Genomic DNA, 15,466 nt, shown 5'->3' with positions numbered 1-15,466 from the left:
AGCTAGGATGGGCTCCAGCACCCCCACGACACGTGAGGATAAGCGGTTCCGAAAATAAATGAAAAAATATTCTCAAACTTGCACCACATCATTCATTCTCCGAACCACTTATCCTCCCAAGGTTCACGGGGGTGCCGGAGCCTATCCCAGCCACCAATCGCAGAACACATGGAAACGAACAACCATTCACATTCATTTATATCTGGGCTATTTAGAGCGGCATGGCATGTTTTGTAATGAAAAAGGAGATTCAATTTAGATTCACAAGGTCAAAGGTCAGAGGGTAAAAATTGCTCCTTTAGTTTTTAGCGTGCTGCGTCCCTATTTTTTTGTATGGCGCTCCCTCTACACGCCAACATGTGATTAGCTTCTGCTTGGCTAAGAGGCTTCCCTCGTTAACTCTCATCAAGCATCATCTTAATGGGTGCTAAAAATAGAGGGCAGCGAGAGGGCTTCAGCCTTTCGACAAATAACCGTTCGGGGCCTTCACCTGCCCATTAGCACACGTGTCGGTGCGGGAGGCCATAATTAACAAGGGGGTGATTAATGATCCCCGAGTGGGAAAGGGACTGAAAAGGCCAGAAGGGCAATTTGTCTTTTAACTTCAAGTCCAAGTAAATTCAGTGGAATTAAACACTGGGATTTAGTAGTAAAAAAAAAATCTACCAAAAGTACACATTCTTATTTGCTAGGAGTACTTTGATCTTTTCAATCAAAAAAACTAAGTCAGCCTTGAAACACTATAAATATTCATGAAAATAAATGCTTAGAAGAAAATATATTTTGACTTTTATAATTAAAAAATGGATAATAGAAATGTGATTTAATACTACATTTGCCAGTGGGAGTCGATTCGCCACCTTGAGGCCGTTTGGCGTTACTGCTGTGGAATTCCAAAATGTAGCATTATCTATTAGCCTAAATTTGTATTGCAAGATCTATTGAAGGAGATAATAGACAGTCACTTTTTGGTGTTATTTTGTCATATCCTACAGTTCTACTTTCACTAAACCTTTTTTCAGGATAATAATTACACAGAGACAGTTGAAGTTTTATAAAACGTCTATTTACATGGAACATTTATTTGAAACAAATTCACACATTAAGAACTATTTACAAGTTTAAAACATAATAAAAGTAGAACATTAAACTCAACATCTTCTTGTCTTCTTTCACAAAGTAAAACCCTGACAAGTAGTTGATTGTCCAGCAAGCTTTTGAAAACAAGTGCTTTAAGTGGAGGTAGGTGCTTTTTTTCTAGCACTAATACTTTGCTTTTCTTTTTTCTTTTTCTTTTTCCATCACCATCCCATTTGGAATTGGGCAACTGGCAGATGACGAAACCCCGTCACAACCTTCTGATGTTCTTCTTGCTTTGCGCGCTGCCGGGGAGGAGGGCGACGGTCTTTCCCTGGGCTGAGAAGGCGGAGCGAGAAGGCACCGCCCGGCAAGGTTGGGCGCCGTGGTAGGCCTCCTGGCACTTGGTGCAGAACGAAAACTGGCAGGAATTCCTGGTGCAAAGAGCGCGCCGGAGTTCAGGCCAGTACACGGCGGGCGAGCCGCAGTGACCGCAGCGTTTCAGCGACTCGTGAGTCTTCAAGTTGCTGGCGGCCTGGGGAAGAGCGAGAGAGGACATGCTTGAATTTGACCCGCCTTTTGTGGGATTCCCACATTTCGAGCCGTGTGGTCACCGACCTGCAAGAATTCGTCGAAGCGGGACTTGGTTTTCTGCAGGATTGCCGTTTGGCTGTTGACGCTGGTCGCCGAGGATGGAGGGGACGCCATTTTTTGCACGCAGGACAGCACCACCCGCGACGACACGCCGTCTCTCGTCAGGCCGGTCTTCTTTTGCTTCAGAGAGATTAATGACTCCTAAATTGGGGAGATTTCATTTTAGAGAGGATTTGAGTTGTCGATCATCCCCCAAGTGACCATTTATGGTCATCTCACTTTTTTTAAGAGGTGGCACTCATTAAAACAGGGAAAATACCTTTGCGTTCTCACCTGAAGCACCTGCTCGGCGTGCCGACATCTTCTCATGGCGGCGCTATCTTCACGTACGATCTTCCGCCACGTCCTGCTCACTTTCCTGCAACTGGAGGGTGCCGTGTTGGTATCTCGCCAGCACCGCTCCACGTCTATTGCGTGTGTATCTACCTGATGAGGTCCGTGTCTCCGAGCAGGGCCAAGATGTTGGACAGGATGCACAGCATGTTCTTGGACAGGAGCCGCGAGAAGACGTCGACGAACTCGCGACCCATGCTGCGGCCGATCACCTGGTGAAGCGCATGATCCTTGGCCACCCTGGAGACCACACTCCAGTCGTACCTGGAATGCAAAAAAAAAAAATGTTTCATAGTACAACTGATAGGCCCTAGATGTCAGACAATAAGTTAGGAAAACACCAAAAATGTCCTTAACAACAACCCCGTGGCAAATTGCTCAACATACCTCTTATTCTCACTATAACTCTTGGCCAGCTCCTGACAAACGGCTTGCTGGAATTTGACGATGGGAAGATTGGGGAGGGACGAGAGTCCTTTCTGCTGGTCTATGGGCGTGGACGTGGCCAAAAGGCTCGGCGGACATGCGGAAACGGTCACGTCTTGAGACGGAGAGGACCATTCGGGGGTGCCGGTAGGACGTAGCAGTAGGATTGCCGGGTATCGAGCCTGAGAGGGTTGCTCGCCTTCGTCGATTGGACCGTTTTGGAAAGACAAGTATCCGCTGTCCTCGAACACTCCGTCCAAAATCCCGTCGTGCGCCTTGACGGTCTTGTTCTCTTTGTCGCGGGCCGCTCCCAAGGTGTGGTCGCAGGGGAACAATACAGTGCGCACCTTGTCGCCGAGGGGCTTAAGGGGGACGGGGTCCTTGATGGGGGAATCTTTCTCGAGGGGCTTCTCCGGAGAGCTTCTCTCCATGTCTCGCTTGGCTTTGACCACGTCATAGCGAGGGCACTTCATGTTGGCACTGCAGGAAAACAGTGTTAATTCATCAATGCTTTATTGAAGAAGTGCGAGCGCATTTTGGAAGCAAATATTGATGGCTGGTTTTATTTGTGGATCTTTCCAAATCATTATACTCAATTCAACACCATTTTTTGTTGGAGGGTAACTGACTAACCTAATCTTGCACCATAAAGTACTAGTTTAAATTGGTTAGGGTCCCCAATAGGACCCTAAAGTAGTAAAAAGTAGCCGTGAATACCCCTGTTTCAGTGACTTTGTCCTTCTGGGTCAAAATGGAGCCAATGAGTAGAGGGTTAAAATTCTCTGCATGTACAAATTGCATTTAACATAACATTAACGTGTTCAATAATCCAAAATGTACTGGAAAAAACATCCTACATTACCAACACTATAAACAAAAGTAAAATTTACCCAATGACAAGAGCTAAAGAAAGAAATACCCAAGTACCCATACTTCCATACATTTAACATCCCTACACACACTTTTGCCTGAGTAGTTTGCCAATTAACAGCCTAAAATTAGTAAAACCTAAACAGGAGTAACATTTGAAATCATTGTTTTATAGCCTGTTAGCAAGTATTTGAAGTCAAATTTAAAGAATAGTTCAATTTACCAGCATGGAGGCCTGATGTGCAAGAGATTAGAGCTACTAGATGGACATCAAACATGTCTTAACTGTCATTTAACATAGATTTCCTACAATATAACTGCCTTGAAAGATGTTGGTCTTTGTTCCGTTACATTTGAAACGGAATCAAGACCATATTTATGAGTTTACTTTGATAACTCAGATTTGGCGGGGCCAGCCATTTTGAGCCCCCACAGAAAAACTTCGACTTCACGCACACAAAAGTAATTGAAAACACCATAAACTCGTGAAAATAAATACATATAAAATACATATAAAAGGCAGGAAGCAACATATATTGCATTAGAAGTTATAAACAACACGAAACATCCTCAAATGCACTGACATTCGATTAGCGACATTACATTATACTATTATGAGGACTCGGTAGACGATTAAACGTGACTCACCTAAATGGTTGCTTGTTCCGTTATCCTAGCAGCTGCGTGTTGAGGAACAAAATATTTGTTAAATGTTCATAAAAGTCTTTTTCATCGTCTCTCTGTTAGGAATTCGGCGGCGAGAACTCAAGCGAAGGCGCAAACGGATTCAAATAGAGGCGGTACGTCACGTTGGCAAAATCTTGGGCCAATCAACGGTCGCGGTTCTTGCATGAAGGCGGAAATGGCAGGCGGGGGGGAAACTCTGCGCATGGGTATCACGGCATGGAGAAACCCATTTAAACCGGGAACCAATAAAAAGTTACGTTGTGAGAGCGGGCGGGTTAGGGAAGCGATAACGCGCGACGCATGCGCAGGAGCCACAGCAACTTGATGTTAAATTACCTGCTTCATAAATCGAATATGATATTCTTTTAGTTCTGATGCGGCACACAAGACAATTGCCAAATGAAACAATATATTGACGCAAATATATCTAGAAAAAAATACTGTATTGCAAATGAGATGTTAAATTCAGAGTCTCTCCGATTTCGGTTTAGAAAAAACAAAGATCTCGTGATGTGTCTGGTTAAATTATTTTCATGAATTGATAAGATTGGGGTTTATCTTCTCTTCATTAGAATTCCATTCATTCATTTCATATGGTGACCAACGTTTGCAACTGCGCATGCGCTATGTAAATATTCAATATGGCTGCGCCCATGCGCAAGGTGGTGTTTTGAATTTAGGAACGGAGCATTGTCGCTTTTTGGAATATTTATGAACGAAATTTCCACATTCTTTATGAATATGAGAATATCCGGTAATATTCTTTCCCCACTATTTACTCGTTTTATTCATAAATTTAACCATCGCAGCATGTCATTGCCTTCTCTGAAATAGAGGGCCCAAGCATTGAATTATGTTTTTCCGAGGTGCTGTACACCTCCTACCCAAAGGAAATAATTCCGTTTTTAATTTGTCCTTATGTGGTCTTAAAAAACATTCTAGTTTCCTTAAAGACGCTAGGTTTCATAGTCAATATGTCAGAACTACAAAGTATTTTCACACTGCCAGCCGGCTGGAGGTAGCTAAGTTATTATCTCTTGATGAACTGTTCTCGAGGAGGTCTCTTTTAGACTACTTGAAAAAGATGGACTTGGAGTATAGCGATTGTTTGAAAGCGGTCAACAGTGACGAGCAGGAGCAGAGCGGAGAAGAAGACCTGAGGGTCAAAAGGACCAAAGTGTCCCTGCTGGCTCCCCTCATCCATACCATCAGGGAGCTCAATGTCAAGCAGAAGGAGTTGAGCGAGACGGAGGCGCTCCTCAAGGGTAAGAATGGCTTCTGAGGAAGGAAGGAAGCCATTGACTCATTTTGGGTGTTCCCACAGATGAAGATCTGCGAGAACTGGCTGAGCAGGAGAGGGAATCCTTGAATCAAACCATCCATGACCTGAGACAGAAGGTAGTTGCTGTTGATTTGCCCTAATACACTCCTCAACAACTTTCAAATTGGAGTTGTGGTTAGCTATATTTAAACATGAAGGATGATTTTTTTTCTGATGTCCTAAAATACAGATATTCGATCTACTAATCACAGAGGAGGATGATTTGAGTGAACTTGTCCTGGAAGTGACTGCAGGAGTAGGCGGGCAGGAGGCCATGCTGTTCACCGCTGAGGTTATGCAGCTTCAAAGCATTATTTATCTAATAAAGTTCAAATAAAATTTTGTCATACTAAACTGTTTTTTTTGTTTCTCATTTGAAGTTGTTCGACATGTATGAGGGCTTCGCTCAGCATAACGGCTGGTCCTTTGACATCCTGGAACACATGACTAGTGACTTAGGTGAGTCTGTCACCCTAGTGCAGTACGGTATGATGATACATACCGCCAAAAAGACATAAAACCTACCAACCCCTACAGTTCACTGTTTCGACGTCTACAAGAAATAACAAAGTTAACAAGGAAATAAAAAAATTCTTACATTACTGACTATATTAGAACACATTTATGGTGACTTGTAGAGGTGGAAAAAAAACAGAATAAACAAGTATTGATACTTTTGCAATCTAATGTCCGTAATGATACTTTTGTCAACTAAATTGTATGCTACTATGCCGGTTCTGTTCACACAGGATAGTTTTAGGTTGCAGCACTACTTGATGGTTTTAACATTTGGTTCAGGTCAGTTTGTAAATTCAAGGGTTCTAGGAGAAAAGTTGTCATCATTGTTACATAGTATTTCACCAAATAATTAAAAAAAACACATTGTGGTATATCGATCTCGCGACATAATGTCATGCTAGATTTTTTTTCCTATCGTACAGCACTAGCTCACACATTTTTTCCTGCACGTGTATTCAGGGGGGCTGCGTAACGCCTCGGCGAGCATCAGCGGCCATCAAAGCTACAAGAAGATGAAGTTTGAAGGCGGCGTTCACCGTGTCCAGCGTGTCCCCAAGACTGAAAAGCAGGGCCGCATGCACACTAGCACCATGACTGTGGCCGTGTTGCCTCAACCCACTGAGGTAGAGCTTTTTCTGTCAAAAAGAAAGTTTATAGTATATATTCTTAATAGATTTATAGCATTTTTTAAAATAGATATTAAGAAGTGACTTCGTTTTTTTCAAAGGCTCTAAAAAGACACTTGTTTCAATTTGTAAGGATGAAATGTTTCCAAACAATTCATTAGCAAAAAAGTGTTATAATTCAACTAGTGTTCTATTAGATGATGAATGTCCACTCACCCCGATGATGCCATTATTTTGTTAAAATCAAACAAAATCATTATCAATATGACATAAATTGTAATCTCTAACTCAATTGAATCTGTTAGTTAGTTAAATGCAATGACCAAAAAGCACATGTGTCACATCACTAAAATGCAGCTTGTTTCCTTTAAAACTGATTTTCAAAGTTAAATTCCTCCCTTTTTGTGTTATAAATAATTTTCTTAATGCTATCATCCAATTTGTGTTGCTTTGGACATTTCATCATGCTTATTTCCTTCCGTTCACCCTCAGATTTCCTTTACCATAAACCCTAAAGACCTGAGGATTGAAACAAAACGAGCCAGCGGCGCTGGGGGTCAACACGTCAACACTACGGACAGCGCTGTCAGAATAGTTCACCTGCCCACCGGTACATTACGCACCTTGGAACTTTGTGAAATGTTGCTGTACAAAATGATATTTTGCCATAACAATATACAACTTTCAGTCAACATTTTACACTTCATTCGTTATTATCACGTGCAATTTGCACTACCTTGCTAGTTAGATTCCACATGCCAAAGTAGAACCACCATTTGGCCACAAGATGTCCCTGTAGTTAGCTAGTTGGTTCACCCTGACAGCCGTTTATGAGGAGTAATGGATGTAAGACAATTGAAAATAGCAGCAAATAATCCACAGACACAATTCACTCCAATACAAATATTAAATACTTATTCATACATTTGATGAATTAATGTATTACAATTCTTAATTATATTATGCGTCATAGACGGCAGTCTTAACATTGAAAATGACTCATTAGAAGCATTGGGTAAGTGTAGATTTGAGCACAAATCTATCTTAATTTCATACAGTGCCTGTTTTTGTGTGTGTTACGAAGGGGTCGTGACAGAGTGCCAGCAAGAGCGGTCGCAACTGAAGAACAAAGAGAAGGCCATGAAGGTACTGCGAGCCAAACTCTACAGCATGAAGCTGGAAGAAGAGACTAGCAAGCGCTACAATCAGCGCAAAGTACAGGTACATACAGCACTGTGTACTCTGACTAAGCAAAAGCTAATTCATATGAAATTGGGCTTAGTATTTGTTGTGCACTTCCTACACGGAAGTTTAGCTGAGTTCCGATGACATTCAACTCCTTAAAAGGCACCCATTTACCTCATTGCCTGCCATTTACTGCGCTAGATGACCAATCCATTTTGACTGAGAGGGGGCGAATGAACCCCCCTATTGCCGTCTTTTAAGACACTGGCGCGTTCTTTTCCCACAGATCGGGACCAAAGGTCGATCCGAGAAGATCCGCACGTACAACTTTGCCCAAGACCGCATCACGGACCACCGTATCAGTTTAACGCTGCATGACGTCAAGGCGTTCCTGCTTGGCGAAGACTTGCTGGATGAGATGAACTCCTCTCTGCAGGAGTTCTCCTACCAGGAGGAGCTCATGGAACTTTTGGGGGAAAATGGAAACAAGGAATGATCATCAGGAGTTTGGACCATTTTTTTTAACTATATAAAAACATATATGATAGGATTTTGGAAATGGAGAGCATCTATTTGTTTATCACTAGTAGACGTCTAAACAGATTCTTGGATGTCCACTTTAGTTAATGTAGCGTAAATAAGTATCAAGAGGTACAAGGTTACATTTTACAAATGGAAGACATAGATACAACAATTAAGTCATTATTAAATATAATAATGTTACATAATAATGTCTTAGATTCGTATTGATGTCCAATTAACGGCCGAGTTGAAAGTTGGCTAGTCGTGTGGGATTTGGTCTTATCAACTACATTACCCAGAATTCCCCGCCCCATTCCAAAGTCAACTAGTCGAGGGATGAGCTCATCGATCGATCCTGGTTCACGCCCACTCCCCCACAGTCCATTTTTTTCCTCCTTTCTTCCTGTTTCGTTCTCCGCTTCCCGTTAGCTAGCTGGACAGGCTATTCTAGCATACTATACATTTACACACCGCTAACACATTACGTCATTTTACGAGTCGTTTTATGTCTCACGTCAAGACATTTCCTGCCAAGGCAGAGATCGCGTCTGTGAAGTCATCGTTTTTTTTTTGTCGCCGACTTTGAAGGCTCCCGTTGCCGCTTGGCTTCTTTTCTCGTGCCTTTGACGTGCCCCAGGGCTGATGAAAAGCCTGCCTGTCAGATGTTGGACGCCGCGAAGCCGGGGAAGCCTATTCTACCCGTCTAGCGGGGAAAGTGCTCAAGTTTGACGGGGGAGGACAACGAGGACCCCGCCGAAGAAGCACCGTCGCCCGGTTGCTGTGGGGAGGACCACACGATGGCAAACGAGCCGATTATTCTAAATGTCTACGATATGGTAAGTACCTGTGTTGTTGTTGTTATTATTATTTTTTAAATTGCATTTTGGCATGTTGACTACTTATTTATTTATTGATTATGTATAGTTATTTGTTTATCTAAACATATTTATTTAAAGGTACTGTCATAATATTGAATATTTCATATATTATGAAACATTGAGTTAATCTACACAAACTAATTAAATGTTAATTAAATTATGAATTAACGTGTTAGCTCGCCCAGCCTTCTATAGAATAATTATAATTAAATATATTAGATTCAAAATCTGAAACTATTCAATATTTTATTCATTCCCTTTTCAATAAAAAAGTTGTAATTCTTATTATAACTTTAATTTAAAGAAAAAAAGTGAATAAACATTCTCCACTTTCTTTCATCCTCAATAAAATTGGATAATTCCTTTTTAAATCAATTTAAATGAAGGGAATAAGATGAAAAATCAGTCATTTGGAAACAACTGCTTTTGCTTTGTAAAACAATGACAACAAGCTTGTTCATCAATAATCAACAGCACAAAACTGAAATGATTTTTTAAAAATCATCAGCAATAATAATAATAACAAACTTGAATTGGATTGTCAGGGCCTCGTATGAGGAAATCACAGAGAAAGTGTATTTTTCCGACCGAGTGATGCTAGCAGAATCACTGTTTTGTTATCATACAAAGAATGTGGATGAGTCACATGCATGTATTGATGAATCATTGATTGACATGCTGGTGGACTGTTGTGTTTTTTGGGGTGGGGTGGGGGTCTTCATATGCTGGACATGGTTGTGAAGATTACACTTGCATTCTATTCCAAAGTGAAAATGAAATGTATCAACTAAGCCATGGAAAAGTAACTCGTAGCTTTCAATTTGAGTAGCAATAGTGCGTCACATGACTTTCAGGATCATCACACAAAGAGACGCGCCCACCCTCACCCGTCTTGGCCAAATGCATTTCCTGTTTAGCTCTTAAGTGCTTTAGTGCAGTCTTTAACCCCTTATACCAGGACTGCTGAACTCATATTTTGCCTCGGGCCACTTAATAGTTACGGTTTCCTTCGGATAGCCATTTTGCCAACCAATTTTATTTCAATATTGACTGCGCTTAACCATTTGGACTGGGTTACTGAGAATTAGTATTCATTTACAATTTTTATAGTTTCTTGTATGAACATTTTATTTGTAAACAATCGTTTCCAAACATTTCATGAAAAATTCACTCATTTAAAATGTATTAAGTCATAATATTAAAAGTACATTTTATTTCAAAGACCCAAAATAGTCATTTGCCATATAAATGGTTTTAATTAAGGGAGGCCACCTTATTTAGTTGCACCTTAACCGCTTCCCTTTTTTAGGTTTTGCTTTAAAAAAAAACACCACAAAACTCCCACAAGCGCATAGACGCGTATATTGTGCAACGCAGGCAGCAGGTTTTAACAAGCTTTGAGTTAAGAGCCTTACAGAGAATATAAGCGGAAGCAGTTCTTTAGTGGGCCTGCATTTAAATGTCTTTCATATTAAAATGCATGACAATTAAAAGTGGAAGCAAAATCAGCAGATGCTCTGAAAGTCATTTTGCTACATGTCACGTTGTTTTGGATTCTTGGTAAAAATAAATATAGAAAAAAAAATCACATGACTGCCCCTTAAGTCATCAAAGAATATGGACTGCTTTCTCCTTTTATAACATTATTTTGAAAAAAGAAATAAATAGACATGTTTTAAGATGCTATAAATATACTGAAGTTACTACAGTTTTGAAAAAGCACTATTTAGTATTTTTACATTTTTGGCTTTGTGTTAAAAGTACTATAAATACCGTATTTACTCGCATATAAGCCGCACCCAAAATGGTCACAAATTTGTAATTATATTTCTGGTGTGTTTCCCAAGTATTGGATCAACGAGTTCACCAGCACGCTCGGCATCGGCGTCTTCCATTCAGGAATCGAAATCTACGGCCGAGGTGAGTTCATCACGTGACTCAACGCCTTGCCAGTGTGAAGCCTCTCTACCAAGTGCATCTCTTCTTCCAGAGTTTGCATACGGGGGACACCCTTACCCCTTCTCAGGGATCTTTGAAATCACGCCGGGTGATGCCACCGAGCTGGGCGACACTTTTAAATTCAAGTAAGTTTGTTCCTCTTCTTATTAGCCTGGATCATGCGTGCGTGTCTGATTATTTCTGCTCTAATTGACATGGACCGTGGTGTTTGAGACAGACGGACACGTGTCTTTGATGCCTACTGAACCGCGGTAATAATATACAAAGTGAATAGCCCTTCTAAGGGAAAAATAAAGGCAAAAATTTCCAAATCGAACCCTATGTTAGGATTTTGCTTTGGCTTCTTTGCCATAATAGAAAGTACTGCTATATAATGTAGAAAATAATCTATCATAATACAGTAATGCCTCGAATATCGCGGTTAATGTGGACCAGACATGGCCGCGATAATCGGAAAACCGCAAAGTGGGGTCGCCCCTATTAAAAAAAAAAAAAAAAAAAAAAAAGTAAAACTATTTTTTGGGTGGTGAGTCCTAGTAGCAAGAGTGGCTTCTGATTACAAGTTTCAGCGTGGATTTTCAAATTTCTATGAACTTAAAAAAATAATAAGAAAACTAAAATAAAAACATAAAAAAATAAAAATTCCTCAGAAAAAAATATTAAACCGCGAAATGGCGAGGGATTACTGAATCAATATTTCGTATTATTTGTTGAAAAATTATGCAACATTTATTATCAGCTTTTCCCAAACTCACTTTGTTAATTAAGACGTACCACAATTGTATCAAGTAGTGCTGCAACCTAAACCAATCCAGTGCAAACAGAAGCATTCATATTTTGCCCAAATATAAAGATCCCTAATGATCTACTGGAACATGGTTGACTTTTATATATGTTTTAATTCATCTTGACGGTGATAGTAATGATCTAAAATACAGTTAAAATTGTACAAAATTATCAGTCAAATCAGGTATAAAATCTTTTACCATTAATTATGATGTACGTCAATATCAGATGAACACACCATGAGGCCACCCTGAAGGAAACTAACCTTTTGCAGTTGAAATGGATTGGACATCTATCGCCATCAATCGCAGCCAACGTGTTAATACTAATACACATTTTCCATCAACATTTTGTCTTTTACAGGGAAGCAATCGTCTTGGGCAGCACAGACTTCACCGAAGATGACGTGGAGCGGATCGTGGAGGAAATGGGCAAAGAATACAAAGGCAACGCTTACCACCTCATGCACAAAAACTGCAACCATTTTTCTTCGGCACTATCGGAGGTATGGTGTCCAAAATAAACACAAATATACTGCATTCTGGCTTGATATGGTGCTGGTACATACTTGATCCCACGACCCTTGTGAGGATCAGCGCCACAGAAAATGGATGAATGTATGGACATACTTGTTATGGGACTGTTGGCACGACAGTAAAATTATTAACTCGCTATCGATGCTCCAAAAATACTAGTTTTTTAAATGCATCTGCGTTAAAATCAACAACAAGAAGTAAAATGATATGGTGCATTCAAACTGAGTGAACTGAAGTGTCCAACTCTGTGTGTGAGACCAAATCGGCTTATCCTGCTCTGACTAATGAGCAGGGAGTCTTAAAGTTAGTCCCAACGCTCAGATAGGGATTAAAACGTAATGATATACAGGCCCAGGCATGACAGCCAACTGGAACACACACTCACACACACACATGCCTGGACATTTCCATTGTAACAGTGAGGCAATTGTTGGTTGTTTTTACAGTATTCTCCGCATGTATCGTGTAGGCCAGGGGTGTCAGACTCGGGTTGGTTCGCGGGCCGCTTTAACGTCAACTTGATTACACTTGGGCCGGACCATTTTAGATAGAATATTTAGATTTTTTTATAGAAATGGATTAAAAGAACTGCATCAAAATCCCTGAATATTCAATTTTTTATAGAGCTAAAACAATGTTTATTTTAGCTTTTTAAATATATTTTTAGATTTTACAAAATGATTTTTGAACTAAAAGAACCGAAAAAAATAATTAAAAAATTACAATTATTGATTTAAAAGGGGGAAAATCAGGAAATTTAATATACATCTATATTCTTCATTTTAATTTGATCCTAAAACAGAAAGTCGGCACTCATAATTTACTTTCCCGGGCCACACAAAATGATGCGGCGGGCCAGATTTGGCCCCCGGGCCGCCACTTTGACACATGTGGTGTAGGCTGTCCTGTCTTATTTTGCGCCCTCAGTGGACAATACCCAATACTAACACACACCCAAACCACAAAAATAGAATATATTAAAATATTTAAAACACTTAACATAATTTGAATTCCATGTTGGTTGTCCCTCTCCTTGTGTCCTGAGGCAACCAATTCAGGGTGTCTCTTGTCCTCCAGGTGCCCCCGCGACCTTTGTGAGGATAAGCGGTACAGGAAATGAAGGAATTAAATTAATATTGGAACAAATTGTGTTGTCTGTAGGGATTACACGTTGCTATTTTCAATTGTCCTGCATGCATTACTCTAGGAGCGGGAGCCGAGATTGGAACATCTAGAGGCCACTTGATGGTATTGCGAGAGCAAATGTGGTCTATACAGTGATATTGTCCAAATAATTTCAGTTCTACAAAGCTACTATGGAGTGCTTTCATGAGATACATTTTTTTTTTTAAAGTTGTTACTTGACTACTATGGCATTTTAACAATAAGCTACATTCATGAATGAATACCTTGGTCATGACCTACAGTCATGCAAAGATCTCACCGGATCCTTTTCTATGCGGTGAAACAAAATACCGTTTTTTTTTAATGCTCACCTTTAGTCTTACGTGTCTTTTGTTCCTACGTATCCAGATACTGTGCGGCCGTGAGATTCCGCGCTGGGTGAACCGACTGGCCTATTTCAGCTCTTGCGTGCCCTTCCTGCAGAGCTGCCTGCCCAAAGAGTGGCTGACGCCAGCCGCCCTGCAGTCCAGCGTCAGCCAGGAACTGCAGGCCGGCAGCGAGCCGGAAGAGGCCGAAGACGCCGCGGCCTCCGCCTCGCTGGCGGCCGTGGCTCCGTCCTCTTCCTCCCGTCACCAGCCGCGGCGGTAGAAAAGCAGGATCCGCTAGGAGGACGTTGCGTCGTGACGACACGTGTACGTCCGGGTGGCAGAAGACGTAAATGGTAGCCCGACTTGGAAATTGCACCGCTGCAAGTGACCCAATTTCAACGGGAAGTCGCCCAGGATTGGTCCAAATTCAACAGAAGTCCTCTGTATCTTTCCTATTCTTTCTGTCAACGCCAAAAGAAAGATACAGCAGGCAATTCCGTCGATCCTAATGATGGCCATATCTGTCAATTCCAGTGGGAATTGGGAAGAGGTTACCCCCCCATCAGGGCACGGCAACCCCGTGCATTTTATAGTTATGGGAATGCTTTGGCATTAACGAGACGTGACACGAAAAGCCGTAAAATCAACAGAAGCTGCTCCAAAATGTACAGAACGGGATCCCGGAATTTCTCAAAATGTGCGAGAAATCACCTGGAAGTTGACTAAAATGAATCAGTTGACTACACTCAGAGACCCCCCAATTGGTAGAAGTCCAAATCCTTTCCCATTCTCCCACCCCAGTCTAAAAGAATTGGACGTCTAACATGGTCAATGTGAACCTTTGCGTCAACAATACACTATTTCAGGGGTGGCGAACAAGTTAAACACAAAAAGCAACATTTTTACCCATCTGCCACTGCCAAATCATTTTTTTAAATATAATGTATTATTTGTTTTTAATGGGCCCCGATGAATTTGGGTGTTTTAAGAAAGAATAGGCAAAGAGCCACAGTATATACAAAATATAATAAGAAGCAAAGACCCGCATTCATTTGGGCTCTCGAGCCGCATGCGGTTCAAGAACTGCATGTTCGCCACCCCTGGGCTATTTCATAAAAACAACCCGACCGTCGTCGTCACCCACGTTTCTGCCATCCGGAAGTACCCTGGCGGAGATTGTTTACACTTTTTTTTTTTAAACGGTTCCGTCTTAATCTTCACCAGCCGTTTAAGGGACTCCACCAACTGGTTGAATGGTGCTTCTACCTGTTGCAGGTAACCCGAGCCAAACGTGGACCTTGTCAATTTTTTTGAGTGAGAGCTGAGTGAGATGTTTGTTAGTAGCAACACCGTGCCTTCAAGCTGGCTCGCCAGGAAGAGCAACCCAACTTTTTTCCAAGTCTTTTTTAAAACTGAGCACAGCAACGCCTTTGTCCCGTCCTTTCCTCCAAATATTTCTCATCTGGTTAAACTCAGGAGACTGAAAATCTTTTGCTCGTTGATGTCACCGAGAACACCGGACAGTAGTTTTGTAAGAGGAAAATACAGTTTTTGTTGACATCCTGTGTTGCATTTTCTTGAAATGATACATCTG

The 15,466-nt window shown here is 41.2% G+C and overlaps 3 protein-coding genes across 3 annotated transcripts; 2 read left to right on the top strand and 1 right to left on the bottom strand.

Annotated features, from left to right (window-relative positions):
• Nucleotides 1–1,044: 1,044 nt before the first annotated feature.
• fbxo5 (F-box protein 5) lies at nt 1,045–4,171 on the bottom strand. Its single transcript, XM_077613305.1, has 6 exons — nt 4,009–4,171; nt 2,452–2,970; nt 2,158–2,328; nt 2,005–2,095; nt 1,696–1,872; nt 1,045–1,612 (listed from the first exon to the last, which is right to left on the bottom strand). Exons 2-6 carry the CDS (start codon nt 2,961–2,963, stop codon nt 1,349–1,351), a joined length of 1,215 nt encoding a protein of 404 aa, XP_077469431.1. The 5' UTR covers nt 2,964–2,970; nt 4,009–4,171; the 3' UTR covers nt 1,045–1,348.
• Nucleotides 4,172–4,365: 194 nt separating this feature from the next.
• On the top strand, nt 4,366–8,248 carry mtrf1l (mitochondrial translational release factor 1-like). The gene is made up of 8 exons (XM_077612763.1): nt 4,366–5,312; nt 5,372–5,445; nt 5,559–5,660; nt 5,749–5,827; nt 6,347–6,510; nt 7,006–7,123; nt 7,598–7,734; nt 7,985–8,248. Exons 1-8 carry the CDS (start codon nt 4,901–4,903, stop codon nt 8,192–8,194), a joined length of 1,296 nt encoding a protein of 431 aa, XP_077468889.1. The 5' UTR covers nt 4,366–4,900; the 3' UTR covers nt 8,195–8,248.
• Nucleotides 8,249–8,584: 336 nt separating this feature from the next.
• Nucleotides 8,585–15,432, top strand: desi2 (desumoylating isopeptidase 2). Its single transcript, XM_077612764.1, has 5 exons — nt 8,585–9,056; nt 10,946–11,018; nt 11,089–11,182; nt 12,207–12,348; nt 13,913–15,432. The coding sequence occupies exons 1-5, from the start codon at nt 9,018–9,020 to the stop codon at nt 14,150–14,152; spliced, it is 588 nt and encodes a 195-aa protein (XP_077468890.1). The 5' UTR covers nt 8,585–9,017; the 3' UTR covers nt 14,153–15,432.
• The last annotated feature ends 34 nt before the right edge of the window (nt 15,433–15,466 follow it).

Source organism: Stigmatopora argus, chromosome 11 (genome assembly GCF_051989625.1).
Source record: "Stigmatopora argus isolate UIUO_Sarg chromosome 11, RoL_Sarg_1.0, whole genome shotgun sequence".
Classification (NCBI taxonomy): Eukaryota; Metazoa; Chordata; class Actinopteri; order Syngnathiformes; family Syngnathidae; genus Stigmatopora; species Stigmatopora argus.
The sequence above is the reverse complement of the archived record's forward strand: the minus strand, read 5'-3'. Positions and strand labels throughout refer to the sequence as shown.